General features: G+C 41.3%; 3 protein-coding genes across 7 annotated transcripts in view; 2 read left to right on the forward strand and 1 right to left on the reverse strand.

Annotated features, from left to right (window-relative positions):
• Positions 1 to 837: 837 nt before the first annotated feature.
• rhot2 (ras homolog family member T2) lies at positions 838 to 10,048 on the forward strand. 2 transcript variants are annotated; one of them, XM_010731760.3, is made up of 19 exons: positions 838 to 1,065; positions 1,755 to 1,813; positions 2,679 to 2,760; positions 2,902 to 2,945; positions 3,458 to 3,511; positions 3,603 to 3,655; positions 3,965 to 4,073; positions 4,230 to 4,331; positions 4,464 to 4,562; positions 4,659 to 4,767; positions 4,866 to 4,986; positions 5,347 to 5,431; positions 5,556 to 5,701; positions 5,847 to 5,947; positions 6,932 to 7,062; positions 7,201 to 7,281; positions 7,373 to 7,495; positions 8,435 to 8,637; positions 8,764 to 10,048. In XM_010731760.3, the coding sequence occupies exons 1-19, from the start codon at positions 1,029 to 1,031 to the stop codon at positions 8,879 to 8,881; spliced, it is 1,857 nt and encodes a 618-aa protein (XP_010730062.1). In that variant the 5' UTR covers positions 838 to 1,028; the 3' UTR covers positions 8,882 to 10,048. The 2 variants fall into 2 exon arrangements, with proteins under 2 accessions (XP_010730062.1, XP_027144995.1); XM_027289194.1 differs by having other exon boundaries at positions 840 to 902.
• Positions 10,049 to 10,225: 177 nt separating this feature from the next.
• The window catches only part of rhbdl1 (rhomboid, veinlet-like 1 (Drosophila)), a 57,120-nt gene continuing 48,255 nt past the window's right edge, over positions 10,226 to 19,090 (forward strand). For 2 of the 4 annotated variants that reach the window (XM_010731762.3, XM_019272739.2), the window contains exon 1: positions 14,346 to 14,822. In XM_010731762.3, coding sequence (XP_010730064.3) covers positions 14,652 to 14,822 — 171 coding nt within the window. In that variant the 5' untranslated portion in view covers positions 14,346 to 14,651. Of the gene's footprint in view, positions 10,354 to 10,442; positions 10,648 to 14,065; positions 14,134 to 14,345; positions 14,823 to 19,090 lie in introns of those variants that run through there. The other 2 variants (XM_027289197.1, XM_027289195.1) reach the window with 2 other exon arrangements.
• h1-0 (H1.0 linker histone) lies at positions 11,299 to 12,679 on the reverse strand. The gene has a single exon (XM_010731761.3). It carries the CDS (start codon positions 12,414 to 12,416, stop codon positions 11,829 to 11,831), a length of 588 nt encoding a protein of 195 aa, XP_010730063.1. The 5' UTR covers positions 12,417 to 12,679; the 3' UTR covers positions 11,299 to 11,828.

The raw sequence follows: 19,090 nt of genomic DNA on the forward strand, positions 1-19,090 counted from the left end.
ATTGTTTAAAGTGCAGTATGCATAGCCCTAGATTATTTGTTTTGAGTGATCATACAGTCCTGACAGGACAGGATAAACATATTAAAAGCTTTGTCCAAACCAGTATTATGATTGGTAGACAAATACTTGTCAGGGGGTGGAAGACGGAGGGGGTACCCTCTCTACTAGAGTGGGCTGTGGAGATGGCACGAGTGGCAGCATTCGAAAAAATGTCATATAAACAACTGGGTAGACTGGATCTATATGAAGCAAAATGGGGCAAATACTTAATTTATTTAAGAGGCCCCTGAAAGGGCGTATATAGTGTCGAGACGCAAGTTTTCAGTTAATTGTATAAAAATATATAGATGTGCTTCTTCTTGTTTTTGTGTGTATTTTATTTTGTGATTGTGACTTTAATCGTTGTATTTGTTAACAGAATATTGCATTAATGCAGGGCTTGTTTTATTTATTTCTCGTATTGACTTTCTCTCAAATTATTTTTTGTGTCTATGTAGTTGTAGTTAGGATAACTGTAAAAGTTGTACATGAAGGAGCACAGGAGTAGATGTTGGTAACCAGAAAAGGATCAGCACAGTTGGTGGTGTTTGTTTGGGGGGGATTTGTGCTTTGGTGTTGTTGAATAAGGAAAATAAAAACTGTTAATCACAACAACAAAAAAAGTGCAGTATGCATGCGTGGAAGATTGCACTTATGTATTGCACAAGCCAAGGATGTCTCTGTAAATATATTAGGTGCATGCACTTGGCTGTTGGAATATTTTACAGTTTAAACATGGTTAAAACATGAGAGCGTCACGTCCACGTTGTCTGCAGTATCTTGGTCCGCCAGCAGAGGGAGTGTTTCCCAGCCTCCTGTGTGTGTGTGTGTGTGAACCGGAATGGTTACGGTTTCACCTTGGGGTGCGTATCGCCGTGGAGGGGGCAGCACACATTTCATTTTAGCTAGACATTTTCACATTCAAATGAAAGATAAATGTCAGGGTAGCACCGCAGCGCGTCTGACTGCTCTTCAAACACAGAGGAAACATGAAACAAGACGTCCGGATACTTTTACTGGGGGAGCGTAAGTCCTTTGCAACACAAGCTAAAACAGAGCAGCAAACATTAGCTGCTGTAGACAACAACGGTACTAACTTGTAGCTGGATTCACCTCGGTTACTCCTTAAAAAATAGAAACATGTGTCTCTACACTAATTATGTTGAAACAGATAAAAAAAAGTATGTTTTCTACGATGTGAGCCCTTTCCATAATATGTAAATTCGCGCTATTTTAGCTTAGCTTGGAGTAACTTTGCATATAAGTTGTGAACGTTAGCCACCATGGGAAAGTTAGTGCTTGTATTATCGGACTAACTGATCAGCTATAGCTCACTGAAAGACTCGTTAGTTACACAAAACGCAAATATATTTAAAACTGACTTATTATTTTAAGTTTTTAAGAGAGCCGTTTGCCAACAAACGTTATTAACCTAACGTTAGCCGCAGGTAGTTCCCATATGAAGTTAATGCTAACGTTGCCTAGTAACCAAATTAATTAAAATTGTGACTTTTTTTGGTATTTAGTTGTTTAATGTAAGTGGAGCATTACCCCATTAGAATAGCTGTATTTATAGGTTAACGGTTCAGTATCATGACAGTTAGACGTCCTGTGCGTAGTTCAATGACCTATCACATTTAACATCCTCTGTTGCGTTCACGGACATGCACTTCATCATCATCTCCTCCTCTTTATGTTGTCTCCTCCTCCAACAGCCAAGGTGGGGAAGACATCTCTCATCATGTCTTTGGTTGGTGAGGAGTTCCCAGAAGAGGTAAGAGTCGACGTAACCATTCATCATTGCTTTTCACCGGAGGATGAAGCAGCTTTATGTCGACTGCTCATTCTCACCTCAGTCAGTCTCCATGAGTCACAGTGATGTGTGCAGCAAAGAAAACAAATTCCTGCTTGGTGCAAGCTTATAAAATTTACTTACAGGATGAGATATGCAAATGTTTTTTTAGGGTAGGTATCAATGCCTCTGTTGTTTAGTAATGTTTCTTCTTATCTGACTCTGTTTCACGCCGACGTTGTAGTTAGACGGATCTGCTAATTCCAGTATGTTACAAATCCAAAAATGGTTCCCCCTGCGCTGGAGTTTAGAAAACACTAGAAAGGTTGAATTCACTGTGTGTGGGTTTTTGTCCCGTGTTTGTGGCTTTTGCAGCACGTTTGAGCTTTATTAGACGTGTTGAAATCTGCTTGCTTTGTTGGACATGTTGAAATCAGCTTTCTCTGCTCTTTACTGTGTGGCCAGTACTGAGTTTTTGTGCACATTTCAACATCTGTTTTAGATTGAAGGTCCTTTTTTTTTTTAATGCAATACTGTTGCTGGAAAATATGTTTCTAGGTACACAGTGGTTTGATGCTATTATTATTGATGTTGTATTACAGACTGTTACGTTTTTCTCTAAAGGTGAAAATCACCTCGCATGTGAGCTTCTGTGCATCCATCCATTATCTATAACCACAAATCCTTTTGAAGAGTCATGTGGCGCTGAAGCCGATCCCAGCTCACATTAGGCCACGCCGGACATTTCAACTGTCTTAAAGCAATATAAAAAATGTTTGTCATATGAGTCTGTGGCCTGGTTACGTGATGGTTTTAAGTCTGTCTGTGATCTACGATGTCTTGACAGGTTCCCCCCAGAGCTGAAGAGATCACCATCCCTGCTGACGTGACTCCAGAGAAAGTGCCCACACACATAGTGGACTACTCAGGTAACTTGACCCAGACGGCTAACACGTAGCACCGCCATTATTCAGTCCACAATTGAGCGTTTGTTGAAGACACAGATGATGCATGTGGGTCTAAATGGCACGATAACGTGATCTGTTTATATTTGTCCTTAACCCTGACAGAAAAGGAGCAGAGTGACGAAGTCCTTAGAGATGAGATCATCAAGGTAAGTACACGACGCAGCACTGATGAACACACTGAACACACTCATTTTGAACTTCTTTATAAACATCATGAGGAGTCAAAACCAGATAGACCAGAGAGTTGAACTGAGCCGGAACAATCTCGATCGTTGCAGTGCCACACTTGATTTTAACAACTTTGAGCCTTATAAATGAATGCGATTGTTTCTGAGGTTTGTCACAGTTTGGTTAGGTAACTCAGATTTCTGGGAGGCCGAGCATTTAAGCCATTTAGCTCAGCACTCTAAAGAGACTCTAAATAGCTGTTTGTCTAGTTTGTCATTTTTCTACATACGTAAACTTTGTAGCAGACACCTGAATGTTTTTACATCTGATCATCTGCTTTCCTTTTGTCATGTTCACATTCTTTGTCTTACATCATGAAATTAAGTATTATTTCTTAAGGATTTAATTAAACGTATACATAGTTGATTGAATTCTGTGTTTGGTACAATGTCCTTCTTATCTTTTTTTTTTTTTTCTCAAACCCACACAGGCTAATGTGGTGTGTGTAGTGTATGACGTCACCAACGAGGACACGATAGACAAGGTAGCAACATTGTCTCGTGCTGCACATCACATTTACATCATGCAGTTAAAATACTCAGCAAAACACAAAATGCTGCTTTTCCTTTTTTCAGATCAGAACGAAATGGATACCCTTAGTTAACGGAGACGCAGAAAAAGGGAACAAGTATGTATCAGATGTGGACGCGTGTGTGCGTTCCTGCACAACATTGAACTTTGCACTCATTTCTACTGTTTGTTGTAATGTAATTTTGGCAACCTTGGCACTCAAGGAATTAGAGTCTGTTCTTTTGTTTCACTGAGTCACTCTGAGACTTAAAGAGCAGTGTGCCCAACATGCACGCAGTTTGAGTGCAAGCATTTCACACTATTTAATAGCCAACTGATTTTAATGAATCTTGTATTGCAGGGTTGTGATGTTGTTTATATACAGGACATACCATGATAATCTTTCTGTCTCTGTATATCTTATCAGAGTTCCCATCATCCTCGTGGGAAACAAGTCTGACCTGCGTTGCGGGAGCTCAATGGAAACAATTCTTCCCATCATGAACCAGTTCTCTGAGATTGAAACATGCGTCGAGGTGAGGCTGAAATCTCTAATCACTGCAATCTGTACACACCCACTAACCTTACTGCTGAGACACAAATATTTACACACGCACACTTTATCTGGCTCTTTAGATTGTTAAGATAATTGTATCTGAACTTCTTCTCTGCTGTTTTTTTTCTCTTCCAAGTGTTCTGCGAAGAACCTGAAAAACATTTCAGAGCTGTTCTACTATGCACAGAAGGCAGTTCTTCACCCCACTGCGCCTCTTTATGACCCAGAGGACAAACAGGTCAGCCATTTTTGGAAATGGGATGCTAACTGTGCAGTCAGCCTGTCCATCTGTCCCACTCCACATTTTTTACACGTGCATACGAATGATTGGTTGAATAATAACCATTTTTGTCTCATATTTTTCCCCCAGCTAAAACCATTATGTGTCCGAGCCCTTAGCAGAATATTCTACGTTTCCGATCAGGACAACGACCGTATCCTCAGTGATGCTGAACTCAACTGCTTTCAGGTGCCAGTCACACGTCTTCTCTGTTAATATTCAAAATGATTTTGAAGATTTTTTTTTTTTTTTGTTAATAAAAAATGAACCCGTCTTGATGTGCAGAAATCTTGTTTTGGGAATCCTCTGGCTCCTCAAGCTTTAGAAGACGTGAAGACAGTAGTATGGAAAAACACCAGCGATGGCGTTCAGGACAACGGCCTGACCTTAAATGGTAAAAATGAGTCATGATTGGGAACATACAATTTTAAACAGTGTCGTTGCATATCCACACTCTTCTAACAGCCAAGTATTGTGTCTCCTCTTTTTCAGGTTTCTTGTTCCTTAATACATTATTTATCCAGAGGGGCAGACATGAAACCACGTGGACTATTCTCAGGAAGTTTGGTTATGACGACAACCTTGAGCTCACGGATGACTACCTTTACCCAGAGTATGTGTTTCGACATTTTTGTAGTTTTTCAGTCAATTCAGCTGTAAGGTTTATATGTCTGATAGTATTACAACAGTATTGGAGAGTAAAGCTCCCTCTGTTCTGCATAGATGTCTGTGGCGTTGTTTGTTTTGTTTGTACAACCAGTCAGGAATATCCTGTTATCGAAACATCTAGTAGCACAGAATAGCATAAAACTCATGGTGTTTTCATGATAGCTGAATTCCACTTAGAGGAGGTCCTGCTTTTTGTGTTCACTTTCATTATTACTGGGGCACTTAATCAAGTTGTCGCCCATGTTGTGAAGTTCACCTGTGTTTTTGCGGAGCAACCGGACCAATCTAGTTTTTCTGTCGCCAGACTACGAGTTCCCGTCGGCTGCACCACAGAACTGAATCAGTCTGGTTACCAGTTCCTCCAGCGTCTGTTTGACAAGTACGATGAAGTGAGTAGCATCCGTAGCTGCTTTTGGTCGCAGTGTCCCACTGCAGCTCTCAGTTTTCTATGTGGCATATTCAACAATGGAGGATTTTCTTGTTCGGAAGGCGTGACCTGTTTTCCCCTCTTAGGACAAAGACTCGGCGCTGTCGCAGACAGAGCTAAAGAACCTGTTTTGCGTCTGTCCTTATATGCCATGGGGTGCCGAGGTCTACATGACTGTCCCAACCACGGACGAGGGCTACATCTCCAAGCACGGCTACCTTTGTCAGTGGACGTAAGTTTCTCAATGGTTTGTTCATGATTTCACATGTTTGTAGGCACGCAGTAGCTTTACTCTTGCACTTTATTCACTTTTATGTTCGACGACTATGATGCGCACTGTTCAAAGGTCACATGTGTGTCAATCCCTTCGCATGCAGGCTTTCTGCATACCTTGACATCCACCGTTGCCTGGAGCACCTAGGATACCTAGGCTACACTATCCTCACTGAGCAGGAGTCACAGACTGCCGCAATAACAGGTGTGTGTGTGTGTGTGCGTGTGATTGCCGCTATTAATTGTACACTATCTCATCAAACTGCATGTACAACAGAAAGGTTGAAGTCTGTCTTCCTATGGAACGTGGCAGACGTACAGGACTGTACATCCTCTTTGAAAATGTAAATCCTAGTCTGATTACTGAACTGGATTACTAGCCTTAATCTCGTCTAGTAGCCTAAAAGATTTACATACATGTACATTTGTCCTTGACATTTGAAGAAATTTGAATGGGGAGTGCCTGGTTTGAAACATGTTCTTGTGGACATTATTAAAAAATAATAATGTTTTTAAATCAGAGGGTATGTGTGTGGGTAGTGTCTCTGTGCAGACAATACTGTGTGTAAACGGAGGTCCAAGGACGGTTTGTCTGGAAAGCTTGGACAAGATTGGAAAGTGTGATGTAATATGTCTCGTTTGTCTCAGAGGGGAGCACCTTGAGTTCACTCTGCTGTAGATATCAGCGAGGCCAGAGAGCAACACAGGTCTTTTAACAAGGGGACTAGTTACATTTTTCAGTTACTGTGTTTTTATGTTGCTGAACCTTTTGATTAGGTAGTACTCTTGTGAATTGTTGCTGTCTCACTCTAAGAAAGGTGATGTCAGTCAAATATGTTGGTGCTGAGTAAAATATCTCAACAACTGTTGTACGGATTGTCACAGTGTTTGGTACAGACATTCTGTAGAGGACCAATCCAAAGACGACTGATTTTTCATCTGGTGTCACAACAGCTGGGTCTGACAAAAGCACAGTTCAGACTGATGCATAGTACAATCAAGTGTGACAGTAGAGACTGCCACAAATCCTCGAGGATAAACAGGTCAACACGAGTTCACAAATGATTTTTTTTAATTTTCCAGCATGGGTACAGCTCTGTTCTTCTAGCTAAGCTACTCATATTGTAGCTGACAGATTGGCAGCCCTCTGTGTTTATATTTTGTGTCTCTGCATTGTTTGTTTGTGCAGTAACACGGGAGAAAGAGGTGGACCTGGAGAAGAGCCAGACACAGCGGTCAGTGTTTCTCTGCAAGGTGATCGGCCCGCGGGGGACGGGCAAGACAGCCTTTCTCCAGGCCTTTTTGGGCCGCAACGTTTTGGTATGGCAGAATCTGCTAATCTGGAGCTGAAAATCTAAAATTTTGTATTATTTAACCGTGATAAATATTTACTGGTCTGCATCATCGACATTTATGATGCAAAGTAGTGACTGTCTTCTTGTTTGTTTTCTTTCACAGAATAAGGGAAACTCCAGCAGTGCCTTCTCCCCCTATGCCATAAACACTGTCCAAGTCAGCAACCAGGAGAAGTATCTTATCGTAAGTAGCTCCCATCCTGATCTTAATTCTGACTTTTAACCTTTGACCCCGACTAAAGACTGAGCACCACAATCTTCTCCTCCCTCTGCAGCTCAACGAGGTGGACGTGGAGGTGGAGTTCCTGAAGGCATCAGATGCCTCCTGCGATGTCGCTTGTCTCATGTACGATACCAGTGACCCACATTCCTTCGATTACTGTGCCAGTATATACAAGGTGAGTCGCAGCGAAGGTTACAGGAGCGATTAAAGGATAACACAAGGGTTCATCTGTCTTGATTTTTAGTTTGTGCCTTTCCCATATGTCCGTCTGCTTCACCCTGTTTGTGTTTGCGCACAGTCAGCCTGGTTAATAATGCAGCATCACAGATCATTTTGTTTTTATGATCACAAAACAAAGACGTGTCAAATTAACCTGTTATATTAAAAATATGATGGAATAAAGACTTGGGACTGGACTTTTGATATGCTGTCTCATGAAGCTTAGTTTCAGTGGCTGTGGTTACATGAATTAGTTTTTTTTCTTACAAATCAAAACAGTCCAAATGTCCACTGAAGGTATTGACTTGAGCACAGAATAAAACGATGAGGAAAGGTTCCCTATTTATTCACAGAGCTCCATCTCTCAGCAGTTCAGCACAGACAAATGAGTGAGACAGATCTGCTTTCAGCATCATTATTAATTTATTGATGTGTGTTCTAGCGAAGCGGCCATTCTGTTTGTAAATATCAAGTTATTAAACAGGAGAGGCCGCCTTCAGCTCCTGCTGTAGTCCAGTATCTCCTGTAAACTAGTAAACATCCCTTAAACAGATATTTTTGCCCCTTGGAAAGATATAGCACATTGATAAAGCCTATGAGTTGTTGAGAGCACTCATGAAGAAAAAATGGGAGACAAAAGAGCTGTAGAGCTTCAGAAGACACAAATTAATCAGGATTGTAATGTTTCCACCAGAAATCTTACTAGATAAACATCTTACAAACTTTGACAGATGTCCATGTGAAGTATGAGGAAGTCTTATAGACTTTTCTTCAGTTTTACATCTTTTATACATCACAAAAGGCTTACCTGAATTTTGATTCACCCCCTTGAAAAAACAAAGCAGATCATCTCAACTAAAGTTTTATTTATTCTTCTTTACCTCTTGCTATTTAGCAACACTACATGGAGAGCAACATCCCATGTGTGCTGGTCGCTTCCAAGGTGGACCTTCCCGAGGTCAAGCAGTTCCACGGGATGACTCCAGCAGAGTTCTGTTATAAACACCGACTGCCTCCTCCGCTGCCCTTCTCCAGCTTGCTCCTCGAGTCCACCACCAAGAAGATCTCCACCAGGCTCGCCTGGGCAGCAATGTACCCGTACGTCTTATTTAACACGGTCACAGGAGAATATTCTTAAAAAACTTGTTTTGTTTTGCTCATGATATTAACTGTGTTGCTTTGGGTGACTGACACTTAATGATTTTCTTTTCCTCCTTTCTGCAGACATCTGAATGGTTCAGACATGAGCAACACATCATTCTGGCTGAGGGTGGCGCTGGGCTCAGCTGTGGTTGCAGTTCTGGGCTTTGCCATCTACAGAGCTGTTGTCAGAGTGAAATGATCAACAACCAGCTGAGCTTTTTTTTTTTTCCCCCCCTTGCTTTCAATCCATCCATAAAGACCAAACCTCCGAGACCGGATTCAGAACCACCGCAGTCTGAACTAAATATCTCTGCCCTTTTCTCAGCGTCTGACCAGCCTCCGAGTCAGTTGATTGCAAAAGTCCAAAGGCAATTGGAAGCTAGCGATCATATTATTTCCCACGCTGCTGCGCCCAGCTTTTTTCTGCCTTATATTATCCAACCAGGCTAAGTAGGAGTTAGCCTGTCAGCGCTCAGTGCATCGATACATGAAGAGCTGTTCATGTCCAAACAGGTGCTTTATCAGAGGGGAGGAAACGCAGGAAGCTTTCCCCTCAATTTGTTTCGTGTTAATGGTGAGATTGGAGAATTTTTATATCCATGCAGTGGTTCTTAAGCATAATATAGAAAAATGCCAAATTGGCAGGACTGAAGAACCAAAGGGCAGCACATGAAGCATTTTTAACAGCAAACCTCCTCTATGAACACTTCCTTTTGACCATGTTGCCACAGACACAAGATGTGCATAACGGATTTGCCAAATAACTCCAGCAGCAACGAGTAGATAAAGCATGTTGTTTGCCCTGTAGGCATAATATTTCTGCCTGAGAATGAAAGATTTTAATGTTTTTTAGCAGTAAGGCCTGTGGCGGAGAGATGTGCATGAAGAAAAATGGCGGTTTGGTTATGTAACAGCAAGAACTCATAAAAATATTTTCTCCTGTAAAAGGAGGCCAAACAAACCTTTAAAAAACGACAGCGTGAAAGAAAAACCTTGGCAAATTCATCTTCTGCTTTCCACTCTGTTCATTTTGAAATGGGATTAATTCATTTTGATCGAGACAGAAATAGATGGCTAATCTGTGCTTTCTTTTTTTCTTCTTCTATTTACATACACCTGACACTGTGCATACACTTTGACCTTGATTCACAATCTTCCATTGTAATGTTTTCCAACATGAGTCAGTCATGTTAAACGTTGCTTGATTTAGCGGGGGACCTGCTGTTCTGCAGATTACACTTGTGTGTGTGACTTTTAAAATATGGCTGTTTTCTTACTTGAAAGTGAACTGATTTAGATGCTTAATAAAAGACCAGATCAGACTGGGTGGGGACCTTCCCCCCAAAAGACCTCATGGCTGTTGGGATGAAAAATATGTTAATATATTTTTTATTTTATTTTTTTCCTCCATCTTCATATATCAGACTTCAGAGACCTGACTGCACACATTTTGTTTTTAATCTTTGTGGTACTCAATGAGGGGTTACTGTTTACAAATGTTCCAGATACAGCATAATCGCATAATGTTTGTTGCTAACACTAATGTGGTATTCTGCTTTAAGTTAAAGAAAGACCAATTACTGCCCATTTGTATGTAGCATCTCAAAAAGAAACCCTCAGCAGGTCTCATCGCTCCCGCTTTGATTGTTCAGCCTGAAGCTGTTTAACAAGGTTGGTTTGATGATCTTGCACCTGTCTTTAAAGAAGATAAAGAATGGCCGGTGTGTTCATTTGTAATGTGTAATCTTGACTTTCATCAGTTTGACTCCAGGGCTGGTTTCTCAGTCCAAACTGCAGTGAAGAGGAGTCGCCTATTCCTACATGACACCACTAGATGGCGGTGTTGCATGTCAGGTGAGAGGCAGGACCTGAAAGCACTTGGGTGTGTTTGCAGCCACCCCGGAGAAAAGTGGATGTTGGGATTTGAGCGTAGTTTCATGAGCTAGAACCACAGAGGAGGGAACGGTAAGGAACAACTGAGAATCAACTTTAATGTTCAGTCAGGATAGTTTTTAGTTGCACAGTGAGAACACTACATTTCTTTCCATTAAATTCATTTCTTGGCCTTGTTTACATCGTCCTATTCCCTGAAGGGACTTTATTTCTGTACACTTGTCTCCCAATAGGATCTCTATCATCTACAGGGTTTCACCTTTTATCACTACAGTGTCCTCCAAAGCCCCTTTCCAGCCCTCATGAATCATTAGATGAAGCAGTTGTGTAATAATTCAACCAGAATGCATTATTTTAGTCATATTTAACACTCCCTGCTTGTTGTGACTCCTGTAGTGTCCACTTCATAGTCTTAACCTATAGTGACCTGGGAAGACTGCAGCTTTTATTTTATGTTTTATGTTCCACCTCTCATTGGAGTTTTATAGGTTGGCTTTGTCTGCAACATCTTGGTGCACAATAACTGTAATTTCATGCACCGATCTTAAGAGATAAACATATCTAAAATATAAATCGATAACACGGAGGAGATATTGTTATTGGCCTGTTTGACAGATTACATTAGGTCTATTCATTTTTTGGTATGCACAGAAATTCTTACGTCCACTTCTCCAAGCATTTTACGCGTGCGTAAAATGTGCGCAATAAGTTGACAATTGAACGTTTAGTAGAAGATGACAAAGGTTTATTGAATTGTAGTATAAACAGTCTTTAAAAGTGACCGAACACAGTGAGATGCTTGTATATTATGGGGAAATATACAGAATGGAGCTTGAATGACAACTATAGAGCCTTTAGGAAAATCTTGCTGACGACCACTGCCTATGGTCTGCACATTGTAAAGGCTCCACAATGCCCACCATTGACACATTTGTATTTTCAGTACGTGCAGTAACAATAACTATTCAATAGTTCAACTGGTATATACATCTTTTTTTTCCCCCACTCCTTTTTCAGCAAGACCCTAGACTAGTCTATTTGTATCCAAGGATCAGACAGAAATGAATTATTATTAACGCCAAATAAAAATGCTCACGATTATTTCTACAGCATCTAGAGGCAATAGTGCAATGGAGAGGAAACTACTGGTAAAAACAGTTTGCATGAGACCTTACAAAAATAATACATATACGAAAACATTTCCATAAGTATTTACAGTGACTTTGTCTCTCTCATATTGTCCTTTTCTCTTTTCACTTCTTTTTTCCTGCTTTGGCTGCCTTCTTTACTGGTTTTGCCTTGGGCTTGGCTGCCTTCTTTACTGGTTTTGCCTTAGGTTTGGCTGCCTTGGCTTTCTTAACTGGTGCCTTCTTTGCTTTCGTTGGTGTCGCCTTTTTCACGGCCTTTTTCACTTTCTTTGCAGCTGCTTTCTTGGGCTTCTCCGGCGTCTTGACCGCCTTCTTGGGTTTGGCCGCCTTCTTGGGTCTGGTGGGCTTCGCTGCCTTCTTTGGTTTGGCTGTCACCGCTGGCTTGCTTGTTTTTTTGGAGTCCTCTGGTTTAACCAGCCTGAAGGATCCGGACGCGCCGATACCTTTGATTTGGCGCAGCATCCCAGATGCAACCAGCCTCCTCAGAGCCAGTTTAATCTGCACATCGACGTTTTCGCCCACCTTGTAGTTCTTCTTCACGTACTTCTGGATGGACTGACGGGACGCGCCGCTCCGTCCGGCGTCGTTAACGATCGCCGCTTTGATCATGTCTATGTATTTGGGATGAGAGGCAGGTTTCTTGGGCTTGGATGCCTTTTTGGTTTTGGCTGGAGTTGCCGACGTCTCTGCCATGGTCACTTTTCTTTTAGTTAGTTGCCCAAAAAAAAAAAAGTCCTGGAGGTTGAATTTCACCCGGATCAGCTGGTTCACCGGAGCGCCACAAACAGCGGAATATACACACGGCCAGAAATAAAAAAGCCTTTCCCCCACAAAGTCCGAGCTGCGGAACAAAACCACACTTTCTGAGGTTATAGTAGAAATATTGTTGTAATTGTCCAAACAAAGTGTCGCGTCAGTACACCGGATCACTTAAGTGTCTTATTCCACAGGCGCTTCAGTGAGCCTATGAAGCCTTTCTGCGGACGTGATTGAGAACACCAACTGCCAGCAGCTGATCTAGCAGACTCCATGGAACTGGCGCCGTCCCGTTTGTGTTTCTTCATCCTCCAACTCGCGACAAATATAAAAGCTACGGCGGAGAACTGATCCACAAAACATTATGGGCTGATAGCAGAGACATTGGGCTTCACGGGGACACACTTGTTTGTGTTCATCCGCGCCGGCGAACAACTTTTATTCCAGGAAAACCCGCTGGAAGTAACGCGGGATGTGAACAATTTTGCACAATTCGCGTTAAATTGACCCAAACAGACGGAACCTGCGACCAAATCATCCAATGCATATCGAAATTGTATCTATGCTCAAACGGATGCACGAGGTTCGGCTTGTTTCGGATCCCGTTTTTGCTTTTAATACATCGATACATTTTCCCAACTAACACAGTCCGGCCATTGACTTTGAGTGACGTGGTCGAGATTATTTAGTGTTAAACCTGCTATAAATTAAATGTCACAATATCTAAGTGACAGGTGACACTTGGGACGATAATATGGGTTTATATGGGGGGGATAGGGTGGATGGCTTTGCTGTGTTTGCTGATTTTTGGACAGAATTGCTTATAACTGTCACTATGGCAGTCGCTACTCGAGCTCCATTGTCAGGAAAGTTGCCAACAGCTCCAAAGATCAGGGATTCAGATACCGCATCATAAAATTGATCCCCATATTTCTGATAGGGGTCTAAGTGGCTGCTGTGTGGCCAGGTGTGAGTCCAGCTGTAAGGGGGGGACTGCAGCCGACACCAAAGTCCTTCAATATAGGGCGCAGTGATGGCTTTCTTTTGTTCAGGAACTGGCGCATCAGAGCACTGTCAATAACAGGTTTGACATCTGGCTCTCCTGATTCATGCGGGGGTCTGTGGTGCCCCTCATAAGCAACAAAAGACCCCCAAATAACAAACTTTCCCATAATTCTCCTGTTATTTTCTTTATTTTATTATCAGGTCTGATGTCCCTCCCTGCAACGCCATTTTGATTCCTATATGAAAGTCACAGCCAGTGGAGTAGTGCTTTCCCTCCGACTTTTTTTGTGCCATGCTCATCTGGACTTATTGGACACTATTTTTTTATTTATTTATTTATTTTTTGCATAATAACCAAATTTCTGTCCTCAGACTCAGTCGTGCAAAATAAAAGAAAAATAAATAAATAAAATTCAAACAACCAGGCAGTTTGTCAGAGAGGTTGGTCCCCCTACTGTGCAGACAGACTACACTGGGATACTGCCCATTTTGAATCACTGAAGTGTCCACTGTTGTACAAATAACAACACCATGCCCAAATACCTTCATATCTCACCTGTGTGTGTGTGTGTCTATTGCAGATAATCTAAACAGAGTTGCATTTAGTGATGAAAACATGAGTCTCTCTGTCTCCACCTGTATCCTTACTGTGAGTTGATGCTTTTTTTTTTTTTTTTTTTTTACCAAGAGGGTGGGTTGGGTGAGGGTTAGTGAGCAAAGAGGGAGTGAATGAGTGAAAACGGGTAAGGGAGGGAGGGTGAATGAGTGATTTTTTTTTTGTCATGAACTAAAGAGGGAGGGAGTAGATGGAAGGGTGAGTTAGACTATAAGTACATATAAGAGAGAGAGGGAGGGGGGGTAAATAGATGACAGGGTGAATGAAGAGGGTGAGGAAAGCTGTGATGACTGGGTGACTCAAACATGTATGGCGCATTTGAATGAGTGAGTAAATGAGGGAGATAATCAGACGTGTGCACTGCTTGTATATGAATACACATTAATAGACAGGAGCGGCTCTGTCATAATATGTCTATTGTTTGGCTCCTCTGTTCGCTCCATGTGTACATGCAGTATCTTCAGGTTTGTTGTTGTTGTTGTTGTTGTTTCCAGGGGGGGTGTACGGTGTTTGATCCGTTGTTTTTGTCACCGATTGCCCCCCGATGAGTGATGTGTTATTGTCTTGTGCCCCGCTTTAGGAAGCGCTGCTGGAAAAAAAAGGCAGTCCGCCAAACACAGACTTCTCCCTCCGGTTTTAGACCACTCCCTTCAGCCGCCGACAGAGGGACGTCCTCCACAACGACTGGACCTCCGGAGCTCTGCTCAACGCACCGTCTCAAAGTAATTATAACCATAATGAGATGCGACTTAATGACCAGGGCTCTTAATTAAGCAGCTTTGTAGTGCGTTTCCGTTTCATAGTCGACTGATAATTGGTTTGAATTTATAGTTATTTAAGGGCTGGTGTTGAATCGTCTCATTCCAAGAATTATAACACAAACTGTGTTTATTTATTCGGAGGATTTGTGACTCTTTGGCGTGGCTGTCTTCAAAAAAATGTAATGATTAATCGACTAGTCGACTATTTTGATGAGTTATTACTCATTTAAGTTATTTTTCAAGCGCAAATACCAAACATCTGATCAAATGTGATGATTTGCTGCAAATCATAAGATTTGCTTGTTGATGCCTTGAGCTCTGAGAGTATTTTCTTAATATTTAGACCAAGTGATTAATCATGAAAATACTCAGAAATAATGAAAACAACTATAAAAAATAAATCTACTACTGATATTCCTTATGCCATTTCAGTGTATATATAGTCATCCACTTGGGCTGCCAAAACTCTTTTCCTCAGTGCTTCTCACCTTTATCTTTAGTCATGCCAGTGTCTGAGGTGCAAATATATTCAGGTTACACAACATGACCCAGTGCTGGTTTGTCTGTCCATAGTCAGAGAGAGTGGACTGGGAGGTATATTACACATGAATTTACAGCAGACAGCCACACCATCATATCAGGGGGTATTTTTGCATTGCGCCTCTAAATTTATCTGATGCCAGTTTGTAATTTTAGCTGCCTAAAACCCTCTCAAGTCTCGTCCTGCCCCTGGGCCCAAAGCATTGTGGGTAACATCACCTGCTGCTTCACTACTGAAGGGTCTCAGTGTGCTCCATATCGAGGAGTGGGGGAGGCTGTGGATCAGTTGTCAAAAGGTCCAAAAACTATCCAACACATGATCACATTGTGCTCCATTAAAAGCATTCTTTCTGAGCTGCTCGAAGACTGTGCTTGTTTACTCTGGCCTGAAAAGTCTGATAAGGTTAAATGAAATCAGATCTTTTTTTATTTATCCAGGTAGTAAGAGAAGATGGACCGGAGACAGGTTTTAGATTAGATCATTTCTCTTTACTATATGGAACTGATTGTTTACACATGTTTTACAAGCAGTGTAACTGTAATTCTTTCTGCTAACTAACTAAAATCCCAGCAGATTGGAGCTAGAGCACTTTTTTTAAACAAAATGCACTAGTCAAAAGCCTTTAAACAATAATATGTATTAGTAACACACACAATAAAGTACATTAGGTGCTGATCCTCAAATGGGTTTGCTCATAACACCTACGCGTACAGTATATTTTTATAGAGATGAACTGAGTGTGTATCAAAGCGAGAGCAACAACGCTCTTTGACTACAATTACACAACGATTTGATGTCATCTTTATGTGTTTGGGAATGTGAGCAGTATTGTTGTTCCAGGGTGTAGATCAAGATCCATTAAGCCATCGCTGTGTAATTCTGCAGTCATCCACTGTGTCGTTTTAAATGTTGTTTAAATGTAAATGTAAATGTAAACATAATGTTTGTGTTTTTCTTTTTTAACCACAGTAAAAATGTGAGTCCTTCTAACTGGAGGCCTACGTGCTAAAATGTGTGAAGGGAAAATCCCTCTGATTTATCATCATGTAACGTAATATCAAAGACCATTGTTTAAAAAAAACACAAAAAAAACAGATTTAATGAACAGAAATTCCTCGTCCTCCATTATGAATAAAGTTGTAAAAATTCTGCCAGTGATGCTATTTATCAAGAGTCTGTTTGGGTAGCTGTTAATCACAGTTGCAGTCTCAGAGGACTTTACTACAATTGCAGTTATGAAAACAAATAACAGCAGCATGTCATAAATTTCCTCAAACCTAGAGGCTTTTAAGTTTGAACAACCTCTCCATCAGAACTTCCATGGTGTACAACAAATATGTTTTCATCTGCATGTGACATTAGTGTAACTTAGGATCATTTCTACAAGAATAATTACTTTATTAACCCCTCAATAGGGGAATTGTTTTACTGTGATCTGTGCTGGACTTAAACCAGCCACCCTCCAAATTTAGTTCATAATTGTGTTTATCAAAACAAGAAAATGTCCAAAAAAGATTTGTTTTTAAATCTTTGACCAGCTGCATATTTTATGCTTGCATCTATCATCATCAATATGTCTGTGTAGAGTTTTTAAGTGCCTGTTGTGCCCTTGAGTTGGACATCATTTAGTTCAGCTGGCCATTACGCTGCCACAGATGATAATAAGTAATGTCTCGGCGATTAGTCCTGCAATAAAAATAATACACGTGCCACGTTGAGACCACGGAAAGTGAGAACAAGACATTGACACACTTGCAGTTTAATACATTTGTCTTCGGGCCAGCTTGGGTGTGAGTGTGCTCTGTAAGAGAGGTAGTGTTGTGTGTGTGTGTGTGTGTTAGGGCGTTTGACAGTTGTGACAACACTTGGATGTACGAGCAGGTGTGAGTGGCCAAGTGTTACGCTGACTGCTGCACAGCAGAGCTGACAGAGGCCTGTTAGTTTGGCCCGGACCAAAAGGCTCTCTTTGTAAAAATGTTTTACCATTTCCGCTCTGGAACATCTCTCCCTTCGTCTCAGTATGTAGAGCAGGTAATTTTTCCACAATGTCAGCTGTCAAAACAGCTCTCACATGACACTGGATGCAGTCTGTCAGAGCACCTGTGGGTTGTCAGTCAAACCAGCAGAGATGACTAACAGAAGCCATTGTCCCGTATGCTACAAGATGACACAGCATTTTGGTCCAACAGAGACAAGAGAGAGAGAGAGAGAGAGATGAGGGGGGGGCTGCTCCATGTTACATTCATATTCTCGTTAAAGCTAAAATACAGAGTTGTAAAACTTTCACTCTGATGCTGTAACCACAAGCGATCACACCTGATCTGACACTGATACACTACCATTCATGAACGCCACATTTAGACCTAATCCTGACTTGAACCCTTGCCCGTTTAATACTCGGAGACTTACGCAGAGGACATGAGTAACACAAGCTGCTGCAACAGGCTGCCACTAAACCAGAGCCATCTATTATATCTAAACATTCAGATTGTCATCTTTATATTTAAAACTATAAAACACTCCTTAACATTTTAAACACATGAACGGACTTCTTCTTTTTTAATTTGTGTTCAGTTATTATGTCAAAACTGTATGCTAAACATACCAACTAAACACTGAAGTCAGTTTTTTTTTTGTGTATATGTTCATGCCCAACATTTGCCAGATTTTATGACAGCAGGCAGCTATATTTGTACTCCATTTACACTGTGTGCTAATGACTTCTGACTGCTGCTACTTTTACCAACAGAGGGCAGTAGCAGCTTAAATACAAGTAATTAATTGTTATTTGCATTCTCTATAACCTCAGACTTGGTTTCAGTGTAATTAAGCATATATAATTGTGTCAAACAGTTCTGTGCGCACCTTATTAGATGGTAATAAAAATTGAAACAACAGGGTAAATGCAGGCAGTAAAGACTCTAAATGATGTTGTCGTAACATATCATATTTAAACATGGTTTTAATGAAAGTACAGGAGTGACGAGCTCTGATTATTTCAGGTGACCTAAGACAGGACGGTTTGTCAGCACTCCTTAGATACTCTAGTTTGTTGCATGCAACTGCAGGATTAGACACCAGAGGTCCCTCTGCACTTTATTGCCGCTCACGAGAAGCTGCTCAACTCAAACTAGAAGTGGCACTGTGACACAATAATGCCAAAAGTAGGGCTTGATGTTTGGGAGGCAGACCTGCCCCCCCCTGTATGAGATGTGAATATTGCAGAGATGGGGCTCAAAGTGTGGCTCCCCTATGAATTCAAATCAGATTCACAGTAATTCTAATACAGCCCTCATTCTTTTCACTTTGTCTCTCTCCTTTTTTAATTCTCTCTCCTTTTCAACCTCCTTACCCTAACTCTCTCCTTCCCCTTCCCTGCTGCTTTTTATGTCCCCAAGAGATCTTCTAAGTGGAGCAGTTTGGACTAAAACTGTGTCATTCAGTGACCTGATTCATTTTTATGCCGTTTTTCATCATGCGGGTGATTCCCTCTATTGCACAATCACTGCTGCTTGACATTCAGCGGCTTGAGTGTGAAGCACCATCTATTTTAATTCACACGATTAGTTGAGGTTAACAGGTTCCAGAAATCCCCCAGAACAACTTGTCTTCTTAATTTATAAAAGATTAGTGTCTTGCAGTCAGGTCTTGTGGGTGAAGTTACTTTCTATCTTCTCTTTTAATTGCG

This window comes from Larimichthys crocea, chromosome XVI (genome assembly GCF_000972845.2).
Source record: "Larimichthys crocea isolate SSNF chromosome XVI, L_crocea_2.0, whole genome shotgun sequence".
NCBI classification, from domain to species: Eukaryota; Metazoa; Chordata; class Actinopteri; family Sciaenidae; genus Larimichthys; species Larimichthys crocea.

Bases quoted from the DNA above. Each gene is read 5' to 3' on its own strand.
- h1-0 (XM_010731761.3), bottom strand. From the start codon at position 12,416: ATGGCAGAGACGTCGGCAACTCCAGCCAAAACCAAAAAGGCATCCAAG.
- rhot2 (XM_010731760.3), top strand. From the start codon at position 1,029: ATGAAACAAGACGTCCGGATACTTTTACTGGGGGAGC. The intron at 4,768-4,865 runs GTAAAAATGAGT...CCTCTTTTTCAG, and splicing joins CAACGGCCTGACCTTAAATG to GTTTCTTGTTCCTTAATACA. The intron at 5,948-6,931 runs GTGTGTGTGTGT...TTGTTTGTGCAG, and splicing joins ACAGACTGCCGCAATAACAG to TAACACGGGAGAAAGAGGTG.